Source organism: Artibeus jamaicensis, unplaced genomic scaffold, assembly GCF_021234435.1.
Source record: "Artibeus jamaicensis isolate MK-2021 breed Jamaican fruit bat unplaced genomic scaffold, CSHL_Jam_final contig_755, whole genome shotgun sequence".
In the NCBI taxonomy this organism is placed as follows: Eukaryota; Metazoa; Chordata; class Mammalia; order Chiroptera; family Phyllostomidae; genus Artibeus; species Artibeus jamaicensis.
In genome coordinates this window covers 166,164-191,799 of record NW_026521950.1, presented here as the reverse complement: position 1 = coordinate 191,799, position 25,636 = coordinate 166,164, and the positions used below count along the sequence as shown (strand labels likewise).

Sequence of the window (25,636 nt, the reverse complement as noted above, 5' to 3'; positions counted from 1 at the left end):
GCCGGGCGCTGGGGCGGGCGGCGCTGGGGTGGCGGGCGGCCCGGGGAGCCGGTCCGGCGTCGGTCCTGGGGGAGCGGCTGTGACCCCTTCTTCCTCTCTCCTCCTGGGCAGGGCACACGCCCCCCCTTCCCCGCCTCGGCTGCACCCGGCGCCCCTTTCTGACCCTTCTCTCCGCCTTCTCTCTCTCTCTGCGGACAGGAAGGCCGGGTCCCTTTTCTGGCTTGGAAGCCAACCGACCCCCTCACCGCCACCCCCCGCCCGCCCCAACTCTGCTGAGACGGGACCTCCGTCCCTGGCCCCTCCCCCATTCTGGAACCCGCCTCTCAGCTTCAGGGCCAGGTGCTTTGGGGGGGCTGCCTGCAGCTGGGCACGTTGCCCTCAGAGGAGAGGAGCTCCGGCCTGGCGCCGAAGGCCCGCCCGCCCTCTCCCACCTGGCCTCTTCCTCTCAGGATTCGTGGTGGGGAACCCTTGTGGCACCGGTGCCCTGGGCAGGAAAGGACAGATGTCCTCCTGGGGTTTTTTTTCGAGGGCCTGATGGTGAAAGGAGGAGGGGCGGGTCTCCCTGGAATTCCTGCTGGGTTGTCCCCGCCCTGTTTCCTCCCCCCAATAGAAAGCAAGGGATGATGAGTAGAACTTGGGAGACAACTTGTGCAGTTTTTCTGTTCTTCACCGTCACTAAGAAACCCTTGGAAGGTGTTCAAAGTCTACTCAGCATGGTGCGTTAAGGTGGCTTTTGTCTCTTTAAGAAAAAAGTTGTTTTCTTCCCTGGGGAACCGGAGTCCTGGCATGGAGGAGTCCTGGCATGGAGCGGGTGATGCTGTTCCCCCAAAGCTGACACGTGGGGGGCACAAAGCGGCTGCGTGGGCTGGAGGAGACTGGAGCCTCTGCAGCCCCAGGAGCTGTGGGTCTGTGGAGACCCTTTCAGGCAGGTGTCGTGGAGGATGGGAAGGACCAGGGCAAAGCCCGGGAGGGCACAGACTCTCTGGTAACCTCGGGGAGGGGAGGCTGCTGCACCCTGCCCTGGAACCATGGCTGTGCCCCCTGGTCATCCCCGTGCTGTGCTTCCACCCCCACCATGGGATGCCGGTGAGAATTGTAAGAGTCGGCACGGAGGGGTACCCCCATTTTACTCCCGGGGAGCCGAGGCTCAGGCACACCCAGTCCCATCGAAGGAGGCAGGGCTTGGGTTCCGCATTCAGTAAGCCTTCTTCAGAGGCGGGCCTGGGAGCCCCATGCCCCACACTGCCTCTCGCCTGTGGGCCCTGGAGTTAGATATTCACAAAGGTTGGTTCTCCTGATGCTGTATTTTTCTGATAAAAACACCATCTTAGTGCTCTGCCCCACCCTTGGAGACCATGTAGCCCAAGGTCTGGCTCTGGGCACCGCAGGACCGGACAGCGGGGGCCTGCCCGGTCTGGTCTGACCCTCTGATTTTAAAGATGGTGAAACTGAGGTCCAGAGTGTAAGTAGTTTCCTGCCAATCCCAGCAGCAGGTTAGAACAGAGATGCACCCTGCACCCCTCGCACGGTGAGCGAGCCACACTGCGTGTCTCACTGGCACTCCCCCAAGTGTGCCGAGAGGGCTGTCGGCTGTGGTCAGACACGGTCCGTCTCTTCAGCCCCCAGGGACATATCAGCCCCTTCTTCCTGGTTATTGAAGACCAGGAGCATTTTCTGCTGCCTCCATGTGCTGGACTGGAAACCCAGGCTGGGTTCAAAGCTCACTCGTAGCTGCTCGTTCCTGCGCTGAGCGAGCTTTATGGGGCGGCACCAGCCCGTGACATCAGGGAGCCCAGTTTTGAATTTTCCAGTCATTACGGTCTTTGGTTTCTGTGCATAAACATGTCGTAAAGGTAGATAAGGTTAGTGACTTGCAGCCGTTTCAAGATGAAGGAAAACGGATTACCCGAACTTTCTTTTCTGCCCTTACTGACCCTTCGTGAATCAGCTGGACTTCAGACCAGCTGTCTGTCAGAGGCGGCACCCCAGCGTTCGGAGGGGTGTGCGCAGGTATTTCTCACTGTAAATAGCAATCAGAGAAACTTTCTCTGGATAAGTAAATGTTTACAATAACTTTCAGGAGATCAGCTGCAGAACTCCACCGTCCTTAGGGGAATGACTAATAGCATCTCAGCAGGCCAACGGGGACCTGCAGGGGGAGAGCAGGGAGAAGCAGCTCCCTCAGCTTCAGTCTGAAGACTTCTTCATGACCCTTGGAAGCCCCTTTTCTCCAAAGTGGGAAAATGGAAACATGTTGACATGTGAAGGCACCTTTAAGAGGCCATGAAGGAGCCCACAGAGGGGAGGGGCTTCCTTGTCTGACGGAGGCAGGAGCTGGCCGGGCCCTGCGGTGAACTGCCGGGAGCTAATGCCCGTGACAAAGGTCGCATCCCGGGGCAGCTCCGTCAGTGACCGGGCGGCCCCGCCATGCGCTCGGCAGCATCTGTCCACCTGAGGCAGGGCTTGGCCGTCACCGTGACAGAGAGGCCCCTGCCCTCCGGGCCTGTGTCTGCTGGGGAAGCGTCCTTTCCTCCGGGCTCCCTGAGGCTGGGGGTGGATAACCGCACAGCTGAGCCCACCCCTTCATCCCTTTTCTCCCTCGTCTCCATTCTGCTTCTGCTAATCTACCGGCTGCCGTACTTTCCTGGTTTTTCCTGTCAGTTTTGGTGCTAAAGCTTTTTGTAGGCTCCACTCTTCAGATGCTCAAGTGCCTCACGTGACCTGTCAGCCAGGTCGCACCAGCCAGTCCTGTACCTTCCATTCCGCCTCTGGTTCTGAGGCCACTGACCCTCAAGCACCGCAGTCTCGGGGCGAAGGCCCTGCAGGCAGCTCCCTGCGCAGCCCAGGCTGCGTGGACACAGGCTTTCCCGGCGCAGAAACCCAGTCAGTCCCACAGGGCACTGGGCGTCCCTGGGTCATGAGCCCCATGGAGCCAGGAATCTCTTTCCCACCTCTTTACCCAGCGGCTAGAGACAGAGCAGTGCTGGAGAGCAGGAGGGGCGTCTCCCCAGTACCCCCACTCCTCCTCCATAAAGTGGGTGTCAGTGCCGTGTGTGGAGTGGGGGACACGGGTGGGGGAGCACAGGTAAGAGCCTGCATCTACCCTGGGCCCAGGAAGCACGTGTGTGCAGGCACGTGGACACTCAGACACGCACACACATTCTCAGACACACAGGCACACGCGGAAACATGGGCGCAGGTTCCCACACACAAGCCCTGACCGGAATGGGCTGCTGCCTGCCATGCACATGTCTAGCTGATGTAAAATGCCCTCCATCCAGAGGACACCCGGCACCCCCTTCAGAGCACCGGGTGCGGGGCTGGTCGGGCTGCGGGTGTGCTGAGGGCCTGGCGCTGTGGGGGGTGAGGTGCAGGTGAGAGAAGGGCACCCGATGGGTGTGACAGAGCCGGGTGTGTTTGCAGATAGCAGTCCTGATTTGGTCTCACTCGTGGCAGCAGTGACCTCACAGGAAGGCCACCCCTAGCAATCCTGACCCTCCCTGCATGGATGACCCCAGGAGACGCTCCACCCACCTGCCTCCTGGGCTGACCGCCCTGCCCACCTGCCGTGTTCAGATCCTGCCCTGGGCTTTCAGGAGAGGCTTCAACTCTTGAGACAGGGTCCCTGGGGTCTCTGTGCACCCTTGCAATTTGGCTTATGGTGGGTACAGCTCCAGCCCCTCTGCCGCCTTTGGGACCCTGGTCCTGCCGCCCCGTCCCCACCCCAGGTCCTCGTGGCCCCACAAAGGCAGCACTGTGGCACTGGTTGATCTGGTCCCGGGATGTAGGCATTTAAGCAAACATGCCGGTGAGTATCGGCCACAGGAAGACACTGGGGTTTCACTCGGATGCTGTTGGGCGGCTCAGAGGGCGTCTGGCCTCCAGGGCGTCTGCCTGGGAATAGATTCCCAGGGGACCAGGCAGATCAGCCTGCAGTGAGCCGGGGCACCCGGAGGAAGTGCCCCTGCTGTCTTCACCTCCATCTGGCACCCTGTCTGTTCAGTGTCAGCACATCTGTCCCCACTGACGGGCGCCGGTGTCACAGCCCCTCCCCAGGGACTGGACAGTGGGAGCCGGTGGGGGCAGATTAAAAGCAGAGTGTGGGCATTTCCCTGGCTGCAGTAACAAACCACACACATTGACCCATATGAACTGGACACAGACTCCTTCTCTTGCAGTTAGAGGTCAGGTGGTTGGCAACCTCACTTGCTCTGCCTCCCCCAGGCCCCAGGGTCACAGGTCCTGCGCAGGCCTAGGACTGGGGCGCGGACAGGCTGGTGGAACCGAGGAGGGGGGCCACGGGGGGTGGACACTTCCTCCTCAGCAGCATCGGCAGGACACGGGTTCTGGAATTACAGTCCCCTCACTTTCAGGGGCTGTTTTTCAGGGGCACGTCGAGTGCCATGACCCTGCTGCAGGTCCCCCCATGCCTGGAATGGGCCCGCAAACGTGCATTTCTGACAAGTCCCACTGATGCTGACGCTGCAGGTCCCTCTCTGGGGCCACTGGTGTCCTGTGCGTGCATCCCCCGGGCCACACCTTAAGGAGGGGTCCCCCTGCTGTTGCTGGAACGCCTCCAGTAGCAGGACAACTCAACTGGTCAGAGAGGGGGCCCAGTCACGGTCTGCAGAGCCAGGCTAGTGGGGGGCTGGGTCTCAGCCAGGTGGCCTTGGGCAAGCCCCCCTGCCCTGTCTCCTGGCTGTGCTGTTGGGCAGCAGTGGCCTAGAGGACAGAGTCCCTGAAAACCGCTTGAGAAGCTCCCTCCACCGTCCTTAGCTGGGCAGAAGGACAGGCAGTTGGAACATCGCTTTCTGGGCTGCGGCCCATCTGCTGTGACCACCGGTGGGGTCTCCCTGGGCTTTTTCCCAGCCTGGGCAGGGGCTGGTGTGGGGGCTCCTGGGAGCGGAGGCGCTAGAACTTGGTGGAGAGGCGGAGACTGGGCCTGGGTTGTCTCAGGGAGGGCAGCTCTGGCCCACACATGTCTCCCCGACTTGGCCCCCCGGAATTCACTCGGTGCCTGGTGGTCCTGGGTTCTTGCTCGCAGGGAGGCAACCCTGTGGGTGACGTGTGAGTTCGTGGCAAACTCACCCACGTTGAGCTCACCCGCCCTGGGGCGGTGGCGGAGCGAAGTGCGGCCGCCTTGGACCCAAAGAGCTCTCTCTGTTTGCTGAACAAACACACGAGCTCCATGGTTTCGGGTGGGCGTCCCGCCCTGCCTCCAGCAGTCATTACTAGAGACCAGCGCTTGGTCTCGGGTGACACCTGACTTATGTTGTAAGATTCATTTCCTGTTGGTGGAACGGCGTTTATTGGTAGCTTGCTAGACACCAGACTTTCGGTGCATGTTTCTTTAATCTCTCCAGTAACCGGTGTGGTGGGCGACGCCCTGTTTATGAGAGGAGGTGCCCGCCACACACCGGTTGACTGGCTCCAGGCCCTGTCTCCCCGCCAACCCCCAGCTCTGAGTGTGTGTGAGGAGGTGACATGGTGGCTTCGCTCACTGTCACACATGCACACAATTCAGGAAGTGAGAGGGGAGCCCCCTCACTGCAGAAGGCTCAGGGCACCCACCCTGCGAACGTAGGGGGCTGCCTCCTACTCCCCTTGAGAGCAGGCTGATCCGTCTCGTTATAAAGGACATCTCCTTCTTCTTGGTGTCTGTCCAGGGTCCCCTGTGTGGACATGTCGTCCATGTGTTTGCAGCGTTTCTCTGTGAGGAGGGGCACGGCCATGAGTGGTCGCCAGTGTCCTGCATGGTGGTGAGCGGGTGTGACTGGAGAGGCGTGGGGGCTGGTGTCCTGTCCGCCAGCACTGGGGGGGGCCACATTCTCACAGCGGCCTGGGCCTATGTCTGCCCTGCCATGTGGCCGCGTGGCTGCTCTAAGCCTGAGATGTGACAGGCGGGAGCCTCCCGGGCTTGAGAGACCCCTCTACTGTTCCGTCTGCAGTGACTGTCAGCACTTGAGACCCCTGGGGGTCCCGCCTGCAGAGCCTGCTGCAGCCCAGGCTGTGGCCAGCCTCCCTCCAGATGCCTGGGGTCTCCTCCACGGCCACTCGCTGCCCTGACCCCAGGCCTGTGCAGTCCTGGGCAGGACGCTCGCCACTCATTGTTGCCATCTTGCTGGTCCACATCCTTGCAGGGCGTCGTGCCCTGGGAAGCGTCTGCTCTCTTTCTCGTTAGGTGGGGCAGGTGCCCTTTCACTCTGTAGACCCCAGAGTCACAGCCATGGTGGCAGAGGCAGGTAGGACCCTTGCCTGAATGGTGCCCCTCACTCCCACCCCTGGCCCCAGGTGGATGGGGGCTGAGGCTGCGGGGGAGCCCCCTCCTGCCCCTCACCTGCCACACAGGTGGGAGCACTTCACCTGAAGCTGCTCTAGGGGCCTCCAGGCTGCAGTCCCCACGAGCAAATTCTTCCGTCTTTTCTATGACAGAGGGTCACTGCAAAGAAAACTCGGGAGCTGCTTGATTTCTCCATATTTGGGGTTTTGTAGAAGAGAAACTGGAGGCCTCCTTCCGTAGTACATCCAGTCCCCTGCAGGGACAGAGGCACTGTCCGGGGCACCAGGTGTCCTGGCTCCTGGCTGTAGCACCACCTCAGTGGGGCATCCGCCCCGCAGCCCCCGCTGCCAACCCTTGCCTCCATCTGGCCGCCTCTGGTCTCCACGGGGGTGATTTTCTAAAGGAACAAACGCCACTTGGCGTGATGCTGGGTGACCACCTTGGTCACGAGTTATTGTAGCTTCACTCGGTTGTGCCGGGGTGTTCCAGGTGGGTGGGGAGGGGACATTTTAGGGTATGTGGTTCCCAGCCCAGCCATTTATTGGCTCTGTGGTCTTGGCTACATTTCTCTATCTGTCTGAACCTCAGTGCTCTCATCTGTAAAGTGGACATGACAGCACCGAGCTCCAGGAGGTGGCAGCACGGGTTGAAGCCACAACACGTCATTTCAAAGGGTTCTGTGCAAAGAGCTGGGCACAGCCTCCATCGCCCCAGACCCCCCAGAGGGGCAGCTTGCTCATCCAAACCCAGAGACTCGCCAGGTTCTTGCAACTTGACACACAGTTAGATTCACGAGCACTTTTGTTAACATATGAACTATTTCAGCCAGGGACAAAAGCATTAAAATTATTCCAACCATACAGCTTCCTGTTGATGGGAGGACAGGCTCAGTTTGTAAGCAGCCCTGCAGGCTGGCCACACCCCTTCCTGGTCATCAAAATAATTCCAGGCACGGGTCTGGCCCAGGAAGTACCTTTGCTCTGAGCCTGATTTCTCCACGGCCTCCACCCAGTCATGGCCACGAACTGTCACAGTGTCCTGTGAGCAGCCTGCTGGAATCCCACCGACCCTGGGGGCGGGTGCTTTCCATTCTTCTAATGGTCAGCATCTAATGTGATGCTTCTTTGCATCTAATGTGATGCAAAGTCCCCTTATCTTGGCAATCTTCCTGGACCGTGGTGGCATTTTGAAAATATTCATGCAGTGAGCAGGTTCGCTGAGCGGACAATTTAATGGGTCGTGTCTTTATTCCCCACCTCATTCCTGGGGGATGTAAGGCAGCAGAAGCTCACACCGAGTGCAGCTCCACCTACTGAGTTCAGGGAAGGTTTGGGGAGCACTGGGTCCCGTCTCATCCAGCCTGGCCTCTTGGGAGGCCCCGGGAGGCAGGCTCAGTAGCGGTTAGAGCTCAAGTCTGGGTTCCCTTGCACCACCACCTACTACCTGTGACACCTTGGGACAAACAAGTTCTCCCCAGTAGGCCTCCATTTCTTCATCTGTGAAATGGGCACTGAAAGCACCTTCCTCCCGGGTTGTATTTGGGGCACATGAGCAGCCACATGTCCACATGCCAGCTCAGTGCCACGCTGGGTAAGAAGCATAATAAAATACTAAGTCGGGCAGAGCCTGACTTAGCACCTGGGCTTCAAAGGGGCACTCTGGCTCTGATGGGGGGCTGGCAGTCTGGGTGAACCGCCCCCCCAGATCCAGAGGGGGGCCGATGCCACTCACCCAGCTCAGCTGCTGGAACTCCGCATGCAGCTCCACGCTGTGAGTGGGCAGGGCCTGCCTCACTGTCCTGACCGTGCACCTGGACGTCCAGTCTGCAGCTGGACCTTGTAGGCGTCTGTCCGAGTGACTAGTGGCTCAGCCCCCTGTGAGCTTCCCAGTGCGGTGAAGGAAGCTCTGGGAGACGCGCCGTTTGTTCCCGAGGGGAGGGTGGCTGGGCGGCCCCCTGCTTCGGGTCTGCAGAATGGGGCATGTCCCGACCTGTCATCTGTTCTCTTTTGCAGAGCCCGCAACCATGGTGGTGTCACCGGCCAACTCAGAAGCCCAGGTACTGGTAAAACAGTTTTTACGTTTACTTGATACATATTCAAGCTAACCTGTATCATTACACCATTGCTTCTGTGTCTGCGCGGGCTTCCTTGCAGGGGGCTGGTGACGAGATCCTGTCCCCAGGGTGGGTGGGGGAGAGAGAACCCAGGTGTGTGGTCTGGACCCCAGTGAGCCGCCTGGCCCTGCAGGGGAGGGGAAGCCAAGATACCTGACCCCTGCTCCTTCCTCCCTGAGGGAGTGAAGGCGACGTGGTGTGTGGGGTCGTCGCCGGGCACACAGTGTGGGCAAGGCGTGGGTCAGGGAGCACAGAGGAAACCAGCCCCGTGAGCAATGCCTGGGAACCCCCACCCCACCCTGAGCTCAGACCCCGGCATCTCCCACTCACCTGCCCCTCCCCAGTGTGTGCTGAACTTGATGTTTATCATTCCACTGCCTTTTAAAAAAAGTTCTGTGCAAATGCACATTTATATATTAAACAGGCTATACATAGTGGGGATGAGCACAGGCCGAAGGCGGCTCTGTCACCGGCTGTGGAGGGTTCAACAACAGTAACAAAACCACCCCAAAGCTGCTGGCCATTCTCCCTGGGGTCAGGGTCAGGACCCACGCCCCACCCCTGGCACTGCTGGGGCCCTGCATCCTCTGCGTGTAGGGTGGGCAAGTGGGGGTCACCGTCATGAGTACTCAGAGTTTATTCTCATATTATTATGAATTATTTATTGTATTATTTTCCACACGAACGACTGTCAACCTACTTTGGCCCCACCCTGTATAGTTTTCTGGAATTTGGAAAAAACGATGTTTTCAAGACTCAGCTTCATCACTTCGCGTGGCTGGTAGTCCCTTCGCTGCTGCATAATATTCTGGAATTTATTTATCTACCACCCAGGGTTGCTCCCCACCTCCTGGGCGAGTCCCTAGGGCTGCCCCCGCCACTCACACCTCCCACCGCCAAGGAGCCCTGTGGTTACCAGTTTCCAAGCCCTTTCTCAGGAACTTTGTCCGGGCTGTTGTGTCTGGGGGCCCGCACGTTAGCCCGATAGCCCCACCCCAGAAAATGTGCCCAGGGACACTTGCAACGCCCCCTGGATTCTCCCTGGGCCCTGAGTTGGAGCCGGCCAACTGCTGTAGCTCCTTTCTTCCTGGGCTGGCCCCCGGCTGGTGCCCCCGCCAAAGGCAGGGCTGCAGGGCCTGAGAAAGAGCCTGGCCGGCCGCCCAGATTTCCCCTCAGGGAAAGCCAGTGCCAGCCTTCCAGGTATGCGGGGGCACAGAAGCTATCGGATAAGAGGCTTGCAGGGAGTTGACCCTTTCACTGCTGTGGAGCTCACTGAGGCCAGGGGCCTGGACAAAGAGGAAGAGGCTGGTAGTTAGGTGCTGTGCTTTGCTGGGGCTGGGGGCTTTTCCATCACTCCCCCCGGTCTGTATTGCCCCATGTGGCAGAGCGCTCCTCACTGGGCAGAGCTGGTCAGAGCCACCAGCAAGGCCAGCAGGGCTGTGGGGCAGACCCAGAGTGGGCATGAAGTTTCTCCGCCCCCATCTCCTTGAAGGAATAGATGGGAGTTTGTGTGAAGGTCACGCAGTCTCCTGAGGGGCATGAGGTGGCTCCCAGCCCACTGCCCCGGGGGCTCCTGGGCCCTGTGGTTGCCTGTCAGGCGTCAGCAGCCATTAGGCCTTGGGCTGTGCCCTTTGACCCTGGATTCCAGGGTGTGACCCTGCCCATGCCCCCACCTAAATCAGAGAGGTGATGGTCTCCGAGGACTAGCTGAGCCTTCTCTTCCCACCTGTCACCCTGAGCCCAGCTGGCCCCCAGGTCCCTTGAGGTCTAGGGTGCTTCCCAAGGTATGTCTGCAGGACAGAGAATCCTGGTCTTGCACCCCGTCCCCTGCCCGGGGGGCTCCTCTGAGGCCAGGTGGTGGGGGAGTGGCAGCTGCCCTGGTGAGCACGTGGCTCCACCTGCCACCGAGCTGCCTTCCAATGGGCCGTGGACCGACCCGAGCCTCAGGCTCAGCTCAGCTAGTTGCTAGTTTCAGTCAAGGGGCCGGGCGTGTGCCTCTGTGCCCTGCCTGTGACTCGAGAGGTGCCCCGGCATGGTGAGGCAAGGCCCGGTGGCCACGAGCTCAGCGAGGTGCCCGACACAGCAGGGCCGTCGCCCTTTGTGTGTGTCTCCGTGCCGTTGCCATGAGCACAGGGCGGCAGCATCCCTGCGGTCAGCCTCTGCCCTCAGTGCTCGGCTGCATCGGCTGCATCCCTGGGGCTGCTTCCCTGGGCTTTGGATGTGCCCATGGGACTCTGGTTCCACAGACGTCCATGCTAGTCCCTGAAAGTGGGGTTCACGGCCAGGAAGAACTGAGGAACGCTGAGTTAAAACATCTCTGCACTATAAGATGCACAGATTTTTAACGTGCTGATGGCCTTTAAAAAAACTTATTATGGAGAATTTCAAGCCTATATGAAGCAAACAGAACAGCCTCATGATTTCAACTGGTACCAAGGCTTCTTCCCCCAGTAGCTCCACCCCCCCCCCCCCCCCCACCTCTCAGGTGCAGTTATTTCTTAGGGTTTTCTTTCTTAGGCTAAATTTACACACCTTGAAGTTAACATGCAGTTTAAATGCCTAAATGAGGAGGTCAGTTGTACACGAGTTCAGCTGTCAAATGCGATCGTGCACAGTGAAGCGGCTTGTCGCCACAGCAGGCACTGGGTATGCAGGCCTTTCGCCTCAGATTTACAAGGTAGGGTTACGTTACATTAGGAGATGACATTTAATTAGGGTGTCTCTGGTAATCAAATGTATGGGGGTGTGTTTTACACTTGAGCTTGACAGGTTCTGACAAATGTACCCCCACTTCACCACATGGACCCGACCTCTTCCATGGCCCGAAGTTCAAGTCCAGGCCAGGCCCCGCCCCTGCCGGCCCGGGTCTGGAATCACTGAGCTGCTTTTTGTGGCTGCACATGAGACCGAAGGGCCCGAACCAATGGAGGCTTTGGGCCGGTTCACGCTGGCCCCCACCAGGCGTTTAGGGTGTGAGACAATGGCTGGGGGGGGGGGGCTTGGTGCCTCGTTTCTGCTGTAAGGATGGGTCACGCCTGTGTGCCGTCCACCGGTGGAAGACGTTTGGACATTCCTGGGTTGGGCGCCAGGGGCATTTCGGGGCCAGTCCTTGTGAGGGTTTTCCTTCCTCTGGGTCACGTGTCCGGGAGAGGCGTTTAGTGGTGAATGCCTGCTCGAATGGTGAGAACCGGCCCGTGTTTTCCGCAGTGGCTGCGCTGTGTGGTGGGCACACCGGCCACCCGTGGCTTGCTCTGGCGGTCCCACGGTGGTCCCCTGTGGCCCATGGCTGGCTGTTCCCTTTGCTGTTGGGTCCTGTCATTCAGGTTCCCAGTGGCCCCATCTGACCCCCCACCCGGTCCTGCAGATGGTGCAGTCGCTGGGCTTCGCTGTGTATCGGGCGCTGGACTGGGGGCTGGACGAGAGCGAGGAGCGGGAGCTCAGCCCACAGCTGGAGCAGCTCATCGACCTGATGGCCAACAGCGACTGCGATGATGACGAGGACGGTGGCTGCGGGGTGGCAGACGAGGGCTATGGGGCCCCTGAGGAGGAGGAGGAGGTGGAAGGCAGCCCCCGCGTCGTGCGCACCTTCGCGCAGGCCATGCGGCTGTGCGCAGCGCGCCTGACGGACCCGCGGGGCGCCCAGGCCCACTACCAGGCGGTGTGCCGGGCGCTGTTCGTGGAGACGCTGGAGCTGCGGGCTTTCCTCGCCAGAGTTCGTGAGGCCAAGGAGGTGAGCACAGGGGGGCGGTGCTCAGGGGGTGTGCCATGGGGCGGAGCTCGTGGAGGGGGCGGGCCCAGGGCCAGCGTGTGGAGGGGTCACAGGAGGAGGAGGAGGTGGTGGACGTAGGTGCTGCCTCTGGTGCAGGGTAGAGGTAGAGGGTGGTAGAGGGCTGGGGAGGGGTCATTCTTAGGGCATGGCTGTCTGTGCCCCCTCCGAGTGTGGGTCACTCTGTCCTTCTGTCCGTCCAGCAGGCGCCATTCTAAACCTTGGCAGGCTGTAAGGTGCCCCTCACATCTTCTTACCCAGTTTTGCACAGAGAGAACAGGCTCAGAGAGTTGCCTAAAAGCCTGTCAGCCTCTTGGCTCCATGACCCCACTCCTGCGGGGTCTTTAACCTCCCCGGTGCCCGACCTCCCGCCTCCAGCTTACCTGGGCAGGCTGGCTCCACCTGAAGACAGGATGCTAAAGGCAGCCAGCCCCTGCTCCCTGCAGCCTGGACCCACAGAGGTGCTCCGTGGGCTGGGAGCCCTGGGGCCACAGGCAGTTATGTGAGGGACACTTGCCCAGGCATTTGCTGCCGGTGATGGCCGACGCTGCTCTCCAGGCCCCTCGTGCCTGTCACCCTTTTACAGAGGAGCAGGTGGAGGCTCCGAGAGGCTTTCTCCCTCACCCCAAGTCACAGCCAGTACCGGGCAGGGCTGGGGCCTCCCCTGGCTCTCGGGGGGCTTCTCCCTCAGGGTTGCCCTGGCCCTGGGGGTCTCAGTGTTAGGAGCTGACAATTGGCCCTTCACCTCTCCGGGCCTCGCCCTTGGAAGGAACTGAGGTGTTTCCTTGAAATGGGGGTCTCCGTGCACAGGGACCCCTGCCTCACACCGGCCTCTCACAGATGAGAAAATGGACACTTGGGAGAAGTCAGGGGCCTTAGCTTCCCTCTGTTGCACAAGTGGCAGAAGATGTTTTTGGAATTAACTGATGCTGGCCCCTGGTTTCGCCGTGACCCATGATGGGTGCGGTCTCTTCTCCTCCCACCTGAAGTGTTCTGGGCAGTGTCCCTGGCGCTCTGGGCCTGAGAAGGCTCTCAGGCTTGTTCTGACTGATGCCGGGGACTCAGTGCAGGACCAGTTAGAGCTGCCACTTGAGCCTCCTGGGCCTGGTCTGCGGCCCAGTCGATGACCCAAGGTGGGCTGGGTCCTCGGCCCCTGCTGGCCTCCCACCCCACTCCTCAGCATCGTGGAGACGTGCTTCTAACGCCCTAATTAGTGGGTGCTCTGAAGCCTCCATTCTGTTAAGAGTCGATTCCTGACCCAGGCGCCAGGAGCTCTTTCTTTAGCAAGAGCACAAAGACCCAGCAGTAGACCCAGGAGAGGCTCGGCGAGTTGGTGGCGGGCGCAGAGGGAGGAGGGTCTCTCTGTGGGACAAGCCTGTCAGGCATTTTGGGCAGACAGCCTGCTCGGGGACAGGTGTACGTACTGCAGGAGAATGGGAGGCACACCTTCATTCCCTACGCCCACAGGGACCACCAGGTCACACATAGTCTATTTTTAGACTCACACACCTTGTGCTTCTCAGGAACTTGGCGGTGTTTTCTAGAGTGTTCCAAAGCAGTTTGGCAAGTGACTTGGGGCTATAGCCAGGGAAACCGGTTCTGTCTTAGAAGGGGGAAGGACTGTGTGCCAAAGGGCAGACGCTTCTCCGGGGTGGGGGTTCAGGGGTTGGTGAGAACAGAGGCCCCGGAAGCTGCCAAGACCCAGGACAATGGTGGCAGCAGACCCGGCAGCTTCTTCCCAGATTCTCAGCGCAGGAGCTGCCTGACGACCCCGGTGTCCTTCTTGGGCCCTGGCCACAATGGTGGCATTTTCCCCAGTTCAAACAGTACAGGCCCGTGACCATTTTCCAGGGGCTCACTCTCTCGCTCACCCAGGCCTCCCCCGACTCCCCTCCATCCAACAACACTCGAGACCTGGCACGTGTCACTCTGTACTAGGAGACAGGGACACCGACGTGAGGAGGAACCACAGAAGGTGTGGCCTGGCCTCTCGGAGTCGACAGTGCAGACAACAGTCACAGAAGCAGATCTGTGCAGACCTCTGGCTGGGTCCGGGGTGCCCTGGGAGGGTGGGTGCGTATGGCCCAGGGCAGGAGGCTAGCAAAGGCACCCCTGAGGAGGGGCCGTGGGCTGAGGTCTGAGGAACAGCGCTTCACAGGCGCAGGCGAGCGGGGCTCTGAGCCGTGTGTGGAGGGCCCCTCGCCTCGCTGGGGGTGCGCAGCAGACCAGGGAAGGTGTGCTTGCCCAGCAGAAGCTGCCGGAGGCAGTGATGGGATGTCACAGGTCCCGTGGGTTCCATGGCCGACGTCTCAGCTTCCCCAGATATTATTCTGAGCCCCCAAGCCGAAGCCCTTGTCTTACTGGTGGAATCACAGCTGGTGTGGTAAGGGCAGGGCCCGAGCGAATGGCCGGCAGGTGCCTGTCCCCCAAGCTGCCATCTGCCACCTCCCCCCCTGCACAGATGCTGCAGAAACTTCGGGAGGACGAGCCTCGGGCGGAGCAGCCACTGGCGGAGCTTGACAACCTGGGGCACACGGACTGGGTGAGACGAGGGCGCCACCCCCACCCCCGTCCAGGGTCCCTGAGGACCGGAGCCGAGGGGGCCCGGGGAGCCCTGCTGTGGCTAAGGGCCATCCTCCTCTCCTCGGGGTGCAGGCCCGGCTCTGGGTGCAGCTCATGCGGGAACTTCGCCACGGTGTGAAGCTCAAGAAGGTGCAGGAGCAGGAGTTCAACCCGCTGCCCACCGAGTTTCAGCTCACCCCCTTCGAGATGCTGATGCAGGACATCCGCGCCAGGAACTACAAGCTGCGCAAGGTCATGGTGAGCAGGCCCCGGCTGCTGCTGCCAGGCCGCCCCACCTGCCATGTGCGGGCAACCAAGCTGAGCCAGGGTCCCAGTGGGAGTCGGCAGATGTGGCCCAGACTCACAGGGTCGCACCGGGGACTCAGTGAGTCAAGGGCAGGGAGAGCTTAGTCATGGGCTCTGGAGAACCAGGGCTGGGAGCTGAGGCTACAGGATCGTCCAGTGTGATGATGCTTCTATGGCCCTTGCCGGATGCTGGCATCGCTCTAGGAATGTTTTTACTTTTAAAAGATCTTATTGATTTTTAGAGGGAGGGAAAGGAAGGGAGAGGGAGAGAAACATCGATGTGAGAGAGAAACCAATCAGGGGCCTCTTGTAAGCACCCTGTCAGGGGACCAAACCTGCCCCACCCAGGCAGGTGCCCTGACCTGGAATTGCACCGGCGACCCTGCACTTTTCAGAATAAACATCACCCAACCCACCAAGCAGCAGTCAGGGCCCACTCTAAGAATTTCAAATGTGCCAGTTCATCCGACTCTCACGACCACCCTGCCCGCATTCCCTGGGAAGAGCCCCGGACTCCAGGAGCTCCTGGGGAGCCACCGGAGGAGGCTGCGAGGGCCTGGTCCTGCTCACGGTTCAGCGAGACCCTCCCGGCCCCGCCCCAGCCGACAGCCCCAGGGGGTCTCACGGTCCGGGTCTCCTCGCCTCCCCACAGGTCGATGGGGACATCCCTCCCAGGGTGAAGAAGGACGCGCACGAACTCATCCTGGACTTCATCCGCTCCCGGCCTCCACTGAAGCAGGTGTCAGCTCCTCACCAACAGCCCCGCCCCCGCCCCCGCCTCCCACCAGGAGGGCGGCCTGGAGTTCTTGCGGAGGGAGGTGCCCCAGGAGCTCAATGGGCACCTCTCTGCTCCCTGATGTGTGGGCTCCTGGTGGTTCTCCCCAACTTTGTGCCCGCTGGCTCGCACCCCTTGGACCCTGCACTGCCACACCCCCACAGGTCTCGGAGAGAAGGCTCCGCCCCCTGCCCCAGAAGCAGAGGACCCTGCACGAGAAGATCCTGGAGGAGATCAAGCAGGAGCGGAGGCTGCGCCCCGTGGCCGCCGAGCGCTGGGGTGGCCGGGGTGAGCCAGGGATGCCCCCTCCTTGCCACCCCTCACCTCTCGACCTGCGCCCTCCCTCACCTCCCGTCCTGCCCCCGCACCCAGGGTTTGGCTCTCTGCCCTGCATCCTCAACGCCTGCTCTGGGGATGTCAAGTCCACTTCCTGCATCAACCTGTCCCTGACGGACGCTGGGAGCTGTGCCCGACGCCCAAGGCCCCGGGTCCTGCTGAAGGCGCCCACACTGGCAGAGATGGAGGAGATGAACACGTCGGAGGTCAGACCCCGCAGGCGCCTGAAGAGACAGAAGGGAGGGAGGAAGGGGGGGGTAGGAGGTGAGAAGGGGCCGAGCAAACCCAGGTGCAGCCTCCAGCTGCGGTGTCCACTGCTCAGGACCCCTGGCAGCACCCTTCCCTGATGCTGGTGTCCTGTCCTGGGCACAAGCATGGTGGGAACCAGAGGATGACAGGGACAGTGGCCTTGAGGCCCCTGTTCCCACGGCACTGAAAGGACTGTCATCTTGGGACTGGGAGGGAAGCTGAGCAGCCCCCTGGTCGAGGTGAAAAGCCAACATGTCCTAGCAGGGCTCCCAGCCTGTCCTCGCTGCCCCCTGAACTGGGAAGGCCGGGTTGGTGACCACCTCAGCAGGCTCCACCTGATGCCAGGCCTCTCCTCTCCAGGGCTTTCCAGAGGCTGCAGGGAACGGTTTGGTTTGGGGACCACTTGCCTTTCCTGTCCAGAGAACAGTTGGACTGGGCTGTGGGTGCAGGGTGGCCCCGTGGCCCCAGTGGCCCCAGTGCAGGCACGGGCAGGTCGTGCTATGGGTGGAGTGGTGAGGGTAGGCCTGGGTCTGGTGTGTCCGCAGGAGGAAGAGTCTCCGTGTGGGGAGGTGACCCTGAAGCGGGACCGCTCTTTCTCAGAGCACGACCTCGCCCAGCTCCGGGCAGAAGGGGCGTCTGGGCTGCAGCCAGCCACTCAGCCCCCAAGAGGCTTGGAGCCGTCTCGCGCCCGTGCGGGCAGCATGCACACCTGCCGACCCAGCACCCAGGAGCAGGGCAAGTGCCTCCTCTCGCCCCTCCCTTGGTCCTGTCCTTTGGGTGCTGTGTCCCTTGGCCTGGGTCCCTGTTCTTGAGCAGGTGGCACCTGCAGGGTGCAGGGAGCTCATCCCGTTTTCTGTCACCTCCGAGTCTCAAGGGCCTCCTCCTCTGCGTCCATCGTCACGGAGGACAGGTCGAGTCTTGGGGCCACACGAAATGCGGGCAGGACATGGGGTTGTCATTCCACCGGACCTGGCCAGGCCCCCTTTCTGCCCTCTAGGTCACCTCGGCCTGTGATCACTTTCAGAATGGTCCCATTTGGTAGTTGTCACCCCCTTTCCTGGCCAGGAAGAGGTCCCGGCCAGGCCAGTGCATACCTCACTGTCTCCGCCAACCTGAAGACTCGGAGACCCCATGGTGGAGGCTAGTCTGCCTTTGACCCCCTGCCCCTCTCTGCCCTCTGGGTCCCTAGTGCCGGTGCAGTGAGTGGGACCGCAGAGCAGGCAGGTCCCACAGGGCCTGCGCCGTGGCTGCCTTGGAACTCCCAACGTTGGCTCATTCATGGGGCTCAGACCCCTTCGGGGTCCCTTGGGCCTGCTGCACGGCATGGGCCCGTGACGTGGGTGACGTGCTCTCTACTCGACCTTCTGCTTGGTTACTCCTGCTGCCTCCGTGAAGCCACCCCACTGCCTCCTCCCCTGGGCAGCCCCCTCCAGGATCTCTGCCGGGTTGTTCTGACAGGGTCTCTGAACTCCTCCTCAGGTCCCTTCCCTGTGAGCGTCCAGTCCCAGGCTGATCCCAGCTCCTCCCGACACGGTGACCTGAGCTCAGTAGGGGACAGGCCAGAGGCCTCTGCCACCCCAGACACCAATCACCTGTGGCTGGTGAGTGGAAGGGCAGCGCTGGCCAGGGTGGCTGGGGTGGATGCATCTCGAGTGCTCAGCTTCACCTGTGCCCAGCACAAGGCTCCAGCAGAAGCCCAGAGTGGCATCTGCCTCCCTTGGTGGGCGTGGCTGGTCCATGCGGCCCTGGCCGCCGTCTGGGGAGGTAGGTCTCTGCTGCCCCCTGCTGGGCATTCTGGGCACTGTGGCCCCTGGAAGGGAAGGACCTTGCCAAGGGGACAGTGGGCATGTAGAGTCCCAGCTCCCTGCTTAGCACAGAGGAGAGACCCTATGCCTTGAAGTCCTCGTGGCGGCACTAGGGAGCCCTTTCCCGGGGTGAGGCGGTGGTCTCCATTCAGCCACGACCCTGCTGACCCTCCCTGCTCCTCGGTTTCATTAGCTGTGAAATTTGCTCTGACACTTGCTGGCATTTTGACCAGAGCCTCAGGGTGGGATTTTGTCTAGCGGGCACCTGGCCGGCATATGGAGAGACGTCAGTGGGTGCTCTGTATCGTTTCCTTGATGTTTGAGCAAGAGGCTCAAGTGAGATCAGATGTTAAAATGCTTTGCAAAGCGTAAATGCACAGTAGTACTACTATTAATACCCCCCACAAAGGCAATGCTTTCCCCTGCGCTCTGAATTTGTTGTCCTTCCCTGCACGGAAAATTACCCCTGAACACGGCTGCTTACAGCAACAAACACTGATGGCCTCGCACAGTTTCTGAAGGTCGGGTCCAGCTCAGGGCCTCTGGTTGGGGTAGGGAGGCGGCCGTGGGAGTGTCAGTGGGGGCTGCCGACCTTCTGTCTAAGAGCTCGGTGAGCCTGGAGGAGCCTCTCCCACAGCCGCGTCAGAAGGTCTCGTCAGAGAAGTCATGGAGGCCCGTGCAGCTCCCGGAGTGCGTGAGCTGAGGCACGGGGCCTTGTGGGAGTTGCTGGGCCTGGGTGGACCAAGGCCAGGAAGACGTCAGGGTCCGCAGGGAAGAGAGCTGTGGGAGGCTCCTGCAAGGCCCCAGGACTGAGGGCCCCAGGGAGCACCGACCCCTGCTCCGTGTGCAGGAGTTCAGCCACCCCGCGGAGAGCCTGGCTCTGACCGTGGAGGAGGTGATGGGCGTGCGCCGCGTGCTGGTCAAGGCTGAGATGGAGAAGTTCCTGCAGAACAGGGAGCTCTTCAGCAGCCTGAAGAAGGGGAAGGTGAGGCAGCCTGGACCCTGGACACCCTCACAACACAGCAGCCCTGGATGGGGGTGTGGGGGGGACAGGACTGGACCCAGTGAACTTTAGACAAAACTGGACTCTAACAAGGCCTTTTCTTTTTAAAAATAATACATTTTATTGATTATGCTATTACAGTTATCCCAATTCTTCCCCTTTTGCCTTCCTCCCCCTGGTATTTCCATTCCCCCCAGCAAGCTCCCCGCTTAGTTCATGTCCATGGGTCATGCATATAAGTTCTTTGGCTTCTCCACTTCCTATACTGTTCTTAACCTCCCTTGGTCTGGTCTGTACTTGCCAATTTGTGCTTCTTATTCCCTGTGCCTTTTCCCCCAACCTCCTCCTTCGCCCTCCCAACTGACACCCCTCCATGTGATCTCCGCATTTATGATTCTGTTTCTGTTCTGCTTGTTTGCTTCATTTGGGTTTTTTTTAAGCCAATTGTTGATAGTTGTGAATTTATTACCATTTAATGTTCATAATGTTAATGTTTTGATCTTCTACGAGGCCTTTTCTTGCAGATTTGCTGCTGTTGCCGAAGCAAATTCCCGCTGTTTTCCTGGCCGTCCACCTGTCTCTTTTGCAAAAGGTGAGTCTTCTGTAAGCACCTTGGCTGTGAATTAACATGGGCAGGAGGAGGTGAGAAGCCCTAAGGTCAGCACTGTCCGACAGAACATTCCCTGTGATTGGGGGTGGCGGTGTCCTCTCAGGCAGGTCATAAGAAAAGGTGGGGTTGGTTCACCTCCATTGCCTGAGTTTCTGGGCCATGAGTCAGCGCCTGCTCGGCTCCTTGAGCGGTGGAGCTGAGCACCCCAGGAGCCCCAGGCCCCAGAGCCCTCAGGGAGGAGAGAGCTATCCCGAGAACAAGCCTCAGTGACATGCCGAAGGTCCCCGTTGAGTGCTCAGCAGAGTGGTCAATACACCCATGTAAGGAAATTACTGAAGGCTTTGAAAGAATGAGGGATTGGCAAACTCTAGCCCATGGGCCAAACATGGCCACCGCCTGTTTTGTATTAATAGAGTTTTATTCGTTAGTCATTTAGCCACACCTAAAATACTATATAACCCTTTAGAGAAAAAGCTTACAGACCCTCCCCTACAGGTTTAAGGAACAGTACCCTACTTAGCGTCTGCTCCCACCAGCGGTGGCGGGAATGTAACTCATGGGCCACCAAGTGGAAAGCACGAGAAGGTCTTGGTTACTAGGGGGATAAGTACCGAGACCAAGCATTGCCCCAGACCTAAACAATCAACAGAAGCAAGACCTGAAAGGACCAGACTATTCTCAAGTATCTTAACTGCTTCCCGGGACAGAGCTCAAGAAAGGTGAAGGGACTAAGACATAGAAATAGGTAGTTACAGCATAGTCACGGGGATGCAAAGTATGGCATAGGAGATAGAGCAGCGGAAGAACTTACAGACCTGACCCATGCACATCGACGATGGGGTGGAGATCGTCTGGGGGAGTCGGGGGTGCTGGGTGGAGAAGGGCTGGGGGGAAATATTGGAACTGTAATAGCATAGTCAATAAGATGTAATTAAAAAATCAAATGAAAAAAAGAATAGGAATAAAAAGTATCCAGCACCCAGCAAGATAAAATGCTTGGCATCCAGTCAAAGATTAGCAGGCATGTCAAGAAGCAGGAAGACCTGACCTATCGTGAGAAAAATCAGTCATAATCATGGAGAACTGACACAGATGTGAGAATCAGCAGATCAGGACATTAAAAGTTGTGAGCTCCATTTATGTTCAGAAAGTTAGCGACATGGAAGATAGGTAAATGCAGTTATAACTAGAGACCTCAGTGGCCTTCTCTCGACAACTGGTAGAACTGGGGGACGGGAAGAAGCTGAGGCTCTAGAAGATCTGACCCACCCTGGGAACGAGCAGCCCTGCCCCCGGCAGTAGCAGGACATGTTCTTCTCAAGTACACACAGAACATTCACCCACATACACCATATTCAGGGGCATGAAACAAGTGTTAAAAACGTAGAAGGACTCGAGTCACGCAAAGTGTGTTCCCTGACCACAGTGAAATAAAATAAAATTCACCTAGTGGTTTATTGATGGGACACCCACCCAAGAAATCACCTGCTTGTTTCTAAAAATGAACTTGGGCGATTTGCACTGATGTGGAGGAGCCCTGGTGCATCTCGATGGAACGGCACGTTGGACACCACTGCCTTTCTATTTGCAATGTGCATCTTGGCACCTCTAAGCTTATACCAGGAAAATGAAGGCTGCATCTCTGGCTGGGGCCATCTCTGAGGACTGGGCTTCAGAGAAGAGGACCCATTGTCTGAATTACAATTCTAATGTTTGAATGTTTACCCAAAAAAGTGCATTTGCTTCTGAAATCAGATGTGAGGAATAAAAAACGTTCATCGTGGCCCCTCTGGCTCAGATGGTTCCTGTGGTGAGAAGCGTGGGACCCACACAGGTGCGGGGGGGGGGGTGAGAACTCCAGACCACACATGCTGAGAAAGAGCCGTGAAGGACAGGAATAGTTTGGGTGTAGAACTAAATAAAGAGAAAAGCTAGACTTGAGAGTCAAATGCTAGTGAGACACGGAGGTAACCAGGGGCCCAGCCAGAGGCAGGTGTGCTGCTGAGACACCTGCCAGGAAGCAGCTGTTACTCCGAGGCCTCACCGGGCTGACCCTCTTCCTCTTCCCTTCCAGAGCGGTCTGCACCTCCTGCAGCGTAAAGGTGAGGCTCCGTGGGGTCTGGGCAGTCCCCTGGGGTCTCGCTTGGCTGCTGCCTGGCCGGGAGTATCCCCGGGGGCTCTGCGGTCTCCTGTCAGAGGACACCACCCTCGCCTCTCCTCCCCGCAGGCGGAACCCATTCCTGCACTTTCCAGGACTGTGGTTTTTTGCTTTTTGTTTTTTTTAACATTCCATGTTAATAAGACCATGCCAAGAAACATTTCCCTTCCCCCAAAAGTCCTAGCTTCCTGACCCCACACGTCCTCCAGTGTTTGGGGGGCTCTTTGTAACTTCAGGTGTCCGCACACGTGTGCACTGATGTAAATGGGTAATGACTAGAAGTGCGTCACCCCGTTAACGCTTCAGCCCAGAAACAGGAATCTGTGGAAGAGGGGTTTTCATCCCCAGTGTTTCCAGACCCCGAGGTCATACCCTACCACTCCTGGTCCCAGGGGACTGTCTGCTGCGTACAGGGCCCGATGCTCGACCCTGTGAGCTGGGAAACGCACAGGGCCCGCTCCACGCCTGTGTGTGAGTGGCTGTGGCTGGGTGTGTGTGTGAAGAGGCACATGCCTTCAGATGCCAGGCGTGGCATCTCGCGGTGACCCAGGGGGCTTCAGGAGCTTGGGCTGTCCCTGGGAAAGACTTTTTCCACCCACACTCCTTCGTCCACAGATGAAGATGCCTTCTAAGAAGTTTGCACACATCCCTGTCTACACCCTGGGCTTTGAGAGTCCTCAGAGGGTGGCAGCGTCCAAAGCCACAGTGACACAGAGGAGAGATGCCTTCCAGTGCGTGCCTTTGCTCTTTGCCGGTAACGGTAACGCGAGCCAGGGTGCGGGTGGGGAGTCCTGTCTGCTGGGACACCCCAAGGAAACCAGATGCAGGGGTCTGGGAGGGCTCTGGGGGTGTAAGACGGAAACCGTGCTGGGTGGTGAGGGCCTGGGACTCGGAGGAAGCGGTTTTGCTGGGATGCACTTTGTTCGCACGTCCATTCCTAAACCCTGCACACCTGACGCGGGGTGGGGCCTCCCTGACCGCCAGATCCTGCCCCAGGTCCCTGCAGGGGCCCCAGTGGCAGAGTGTGGAGGAGGAGTTCCCGCACATGTACACCCACGGCCGCGTCCTGAAGGACGTCTGCAGCGACTGCACCAGCTTTGTGGCGGACGTGGTGCGCTCAAGCCGCAAGAGTGTGGACGCCCTCAATACCACTCCTCGCCGCACTCGCCAGACCCAGTCCCTCTACGTCCCGAGCACCTGGACTCTTGACTACCAGTGATAGCCCTTGCCACCCCAGGCCACCTGGCGAGAGCCTTTTCAAGGTGGCCTCAGGTGGCCAGGCCTCTGGGGAGGAGCTGGGCCCATTCTGGACCAGGCTGGACACCCTCTCACCCTGTCCCAGGGCCCAGCTGCCAGCAGCCTCCCAAGTGTGCATGTACATATATACATATATAGATACATTTATATAACACATACACAGCCTATATATTTATATACATTTCCTGGCCCCTCCCCCATCAGGCTCATTTCCAGTACCCTCCCCGGGAGGCTGTTTCCTCTGGACTCCTTGGGTGGGGTGGGGATGGCACAGGATGGGAAGGAGGGCAGACTGGAGGCAGGCCGGGGGGGGGGTTCTGGGGAAGACCCTGCCCCTGCAGTGATTCTCCATCCCTCCTCGGGTGGATGTCCTGGCTGGGAAGGGCACCTTGGTCTGGGGGGCATGGAGCGCCCGGCTCACGTCTGTGCTCTGCAGCAGGGATGCAGGCTTCGGAGGCACCTGGGAAACCTGCATGGGCTGAGCCTCTCCCAGGCAGGTGTCCCAAGGCCATCCCCTGGGAAGGTCTGTGGCCAGGTTCACTCCCTGCCCAATGCCACACCCTGCGACGCCTTGGGTCTGGTCACCTGGGGGAGCCTGTACCTGTGGGTTATGTTCTCGGCCTAATAAAGGTGGTCTCATAGTCTCCTGTCGGGGCGTGAACTAAGGGTTGCTCGGCCACAGCAGTGGAGGTGTCCTCCAAAGGTGGAAGCTGGGCTCTGAGGGGCCATCCGCCCCCGGGGGCAGGATGGGGATGCCACTGCCATTCTCTACACCCCACTTCATAACCCAACACCTTGGTCCTAAGGCCAGCAGGGCTGCCTGTCACTGGCTGGCCTGGGGGACCCTTTGTCCTAGTCCCCCAGATGCTCCTTGGGGTTTGTGGGATGGAAGCATCTCTACCCTGCTCTTGGGGATGGTGACTGGAGGAGCACCTGTGTGCCCTGTCTGCCCACATGGACTTGGGAGGTGGCATCTGTTGTCATCCTTACCCTGTGGATGAGGAAACTGAGACTGAAAGCATCCCAAGAACTTTGCTAAAGATGTACCCAGCTTTCCCGGGACCTCAACCCAGGCCTGCTGGGTACCAGGTTCCAATGCCTGCCCGGTGGACAGGGGTCTACAGGAGGCCCAAGGCACATGACTTGTAACAGATGGGTTTATGGGAGAAGATATTGCATCAGCTGGGGTCCAGAATATTCAGTTACGCAAAATTACAGGAGCCAGTAACGGTAGCCAATTCCCAGCCCTTGTTCTGAGCACTTCACGGGCAGGGAGTGGTATTATTCCTATTCAAAAATGAGAAAACAGGACCAAAAGGATGGGAGTTGCTCCCAGACACACAGCCAGCAAGGAGAAAGCGCACATGTGGGCAGCAGCTCCACAAGCAGATGCTCCTGGGGGGTGAGCACTGTTGTCACTGTCCCAATTCAACATGGGACAACTGGGGTTCTGGCCCACACGGGAAGCCCTGGAAATGGAGGGCCACACAAAAACCTGTCTGGCTGGGCGGAGAGGGTGTCACTGGCACTGCTGTCCCCAGGCTGCTGGGCCTGCCTCCTGAGGACCGCAGGTCCGGAGGCTGTGCGGTGCCCACGGAACCAAGCCCTGCCCGCCCCCGTCCGAGGTTCTGACCCACGAAGGTCACTTCCTCTAAAACTTTACATACACATTTCTGGTGGTACGTGGACTCAGGCTCAAGGAAGGCTCAGGTTCAAGGAAGGTGCCACTCAAATGGGGTTGCACGTTGCCCCCCTCGGGGTCACACAGCTATCTTGTGATGGGGAAAGCAGAAAGCGGCTCCAGGCTCCTCAGACTCCTGAGTTTCCACCCACAGTAAGCCTGCATAAACTGGTCACACCACTGGACCAGGAAGGGACACAACCTGTTCACCAGCTAGCCTGGCCCTGCACAGACTGGACAGCAGGGTGGCGTCCTGGAGGGCCCACCTGTGCTGAGCACAACCCTCTAGCTGGATTGCAGATGGGGGTGGGATTTCTAGGGGACCCAGGGGGAGTGGCTAGAGCAGGTGAGGCTGCAGGAGCTTGAGGCAGAAGCTATAAGCCAGTGGTGTGAAGCTGTTCGAGATCCAATGACCAGGCCTACAGGCCATATCCCCTCCTGCCTCCCCTTCTCCATCCTTGCCAGTGGCCTTCTGCCACCGAAAACAGGTCTGGCTGCCTACCGCTAGGAAAGCCAATACTTGAGAGGCAGGTGCTGGTGTAAAGGGAAGTAGTTAATTTGCAGATGCTGGTCATATGGGTGGAAGATGGGATTCAGGACTCAAAGCCCGTCTCCTTGAAGATGTGGGACTCATGTTAAAAACCCCATGTCTTGGAAGATGGAGGACTCACATCTCAAAGCCCATCTCCATCTCTCACTGGAGGCAGAGGTTTTTATAAGGAGGAAAAGGGGAAC

The 25,636-nt window shown here is 59.3% G+C and overlaps 1 protein-coding gene across 4 annotated transcripts in view; it reads left to right on the top strand.

Moving 5' to 3' along the window:
- Positions 1–23,878, top strand: part of SPIRE2 (spire type actin nucleation factor 2) — a 36,467-nt gene extending 12,589 nt beyond the window's left edge. For 2 of the 4 annotated variants that reach the window (XM_053672231.1, XM_037142673.2), the window contains exons 2-15: positions 8,293–8,336; positions 11,758–12,123; positions 14,621–14,701; positions 14,815–14,979; positions 15,680–15,766; positions 15,967–16,090; positions 16,175–16,344; positions 16,933–17,122; positions 17,867–17,988; positions 19,043–19,177; positions 19,720–19,787; positions 21,880–21,907; positions 22,579–22,694; positions 22,960–23,878. In XM_053672231.1, the coding sequence (XP_053528206.1) occupies positions 8,304–8,336; positions 11,758–12,123; positions 14,621–14,701; positions 14,815–14,979; positions 15,680–15,766; positions 15,967–16,090; positions 16,175–16,344; positions 16,933–17,122; positions 17,867–17,988; positions 19,043–19,177; positions 19,720–19,787; positions 21,880–21,907; positions 22,579–22,694; positions 22,960–23,182 (1,908 nt within the window). In that variant the 5' untranslated portion in view covers positions 8,293–8,303 and the 3' untranslated portion in view covers positions 23,183–23,878. Of the gene's footprint in view, positions 1–8,292; positions 8,337–11,757; positions 12,124–14,620; positions 14,702–14,814; positions 14,980–15,679; positions 15,767–15,966; positions 16,091–16,174; positions 16,345–16,932; positions 17,123–17,866; positions 17,989–19,042; positions 19,178–19,719; positions 19,788–21,879; positions 21,908–22,578; positions 22,724–22,959 lie in introns of all 4 variants that reach the window. The other 2 variants (XM_037142687.2, XM_037142680.2) reach the window with 2 other exon arrangements.
- Positions 23,879–25,636: the final 1,758 nt, after the last annotated feature.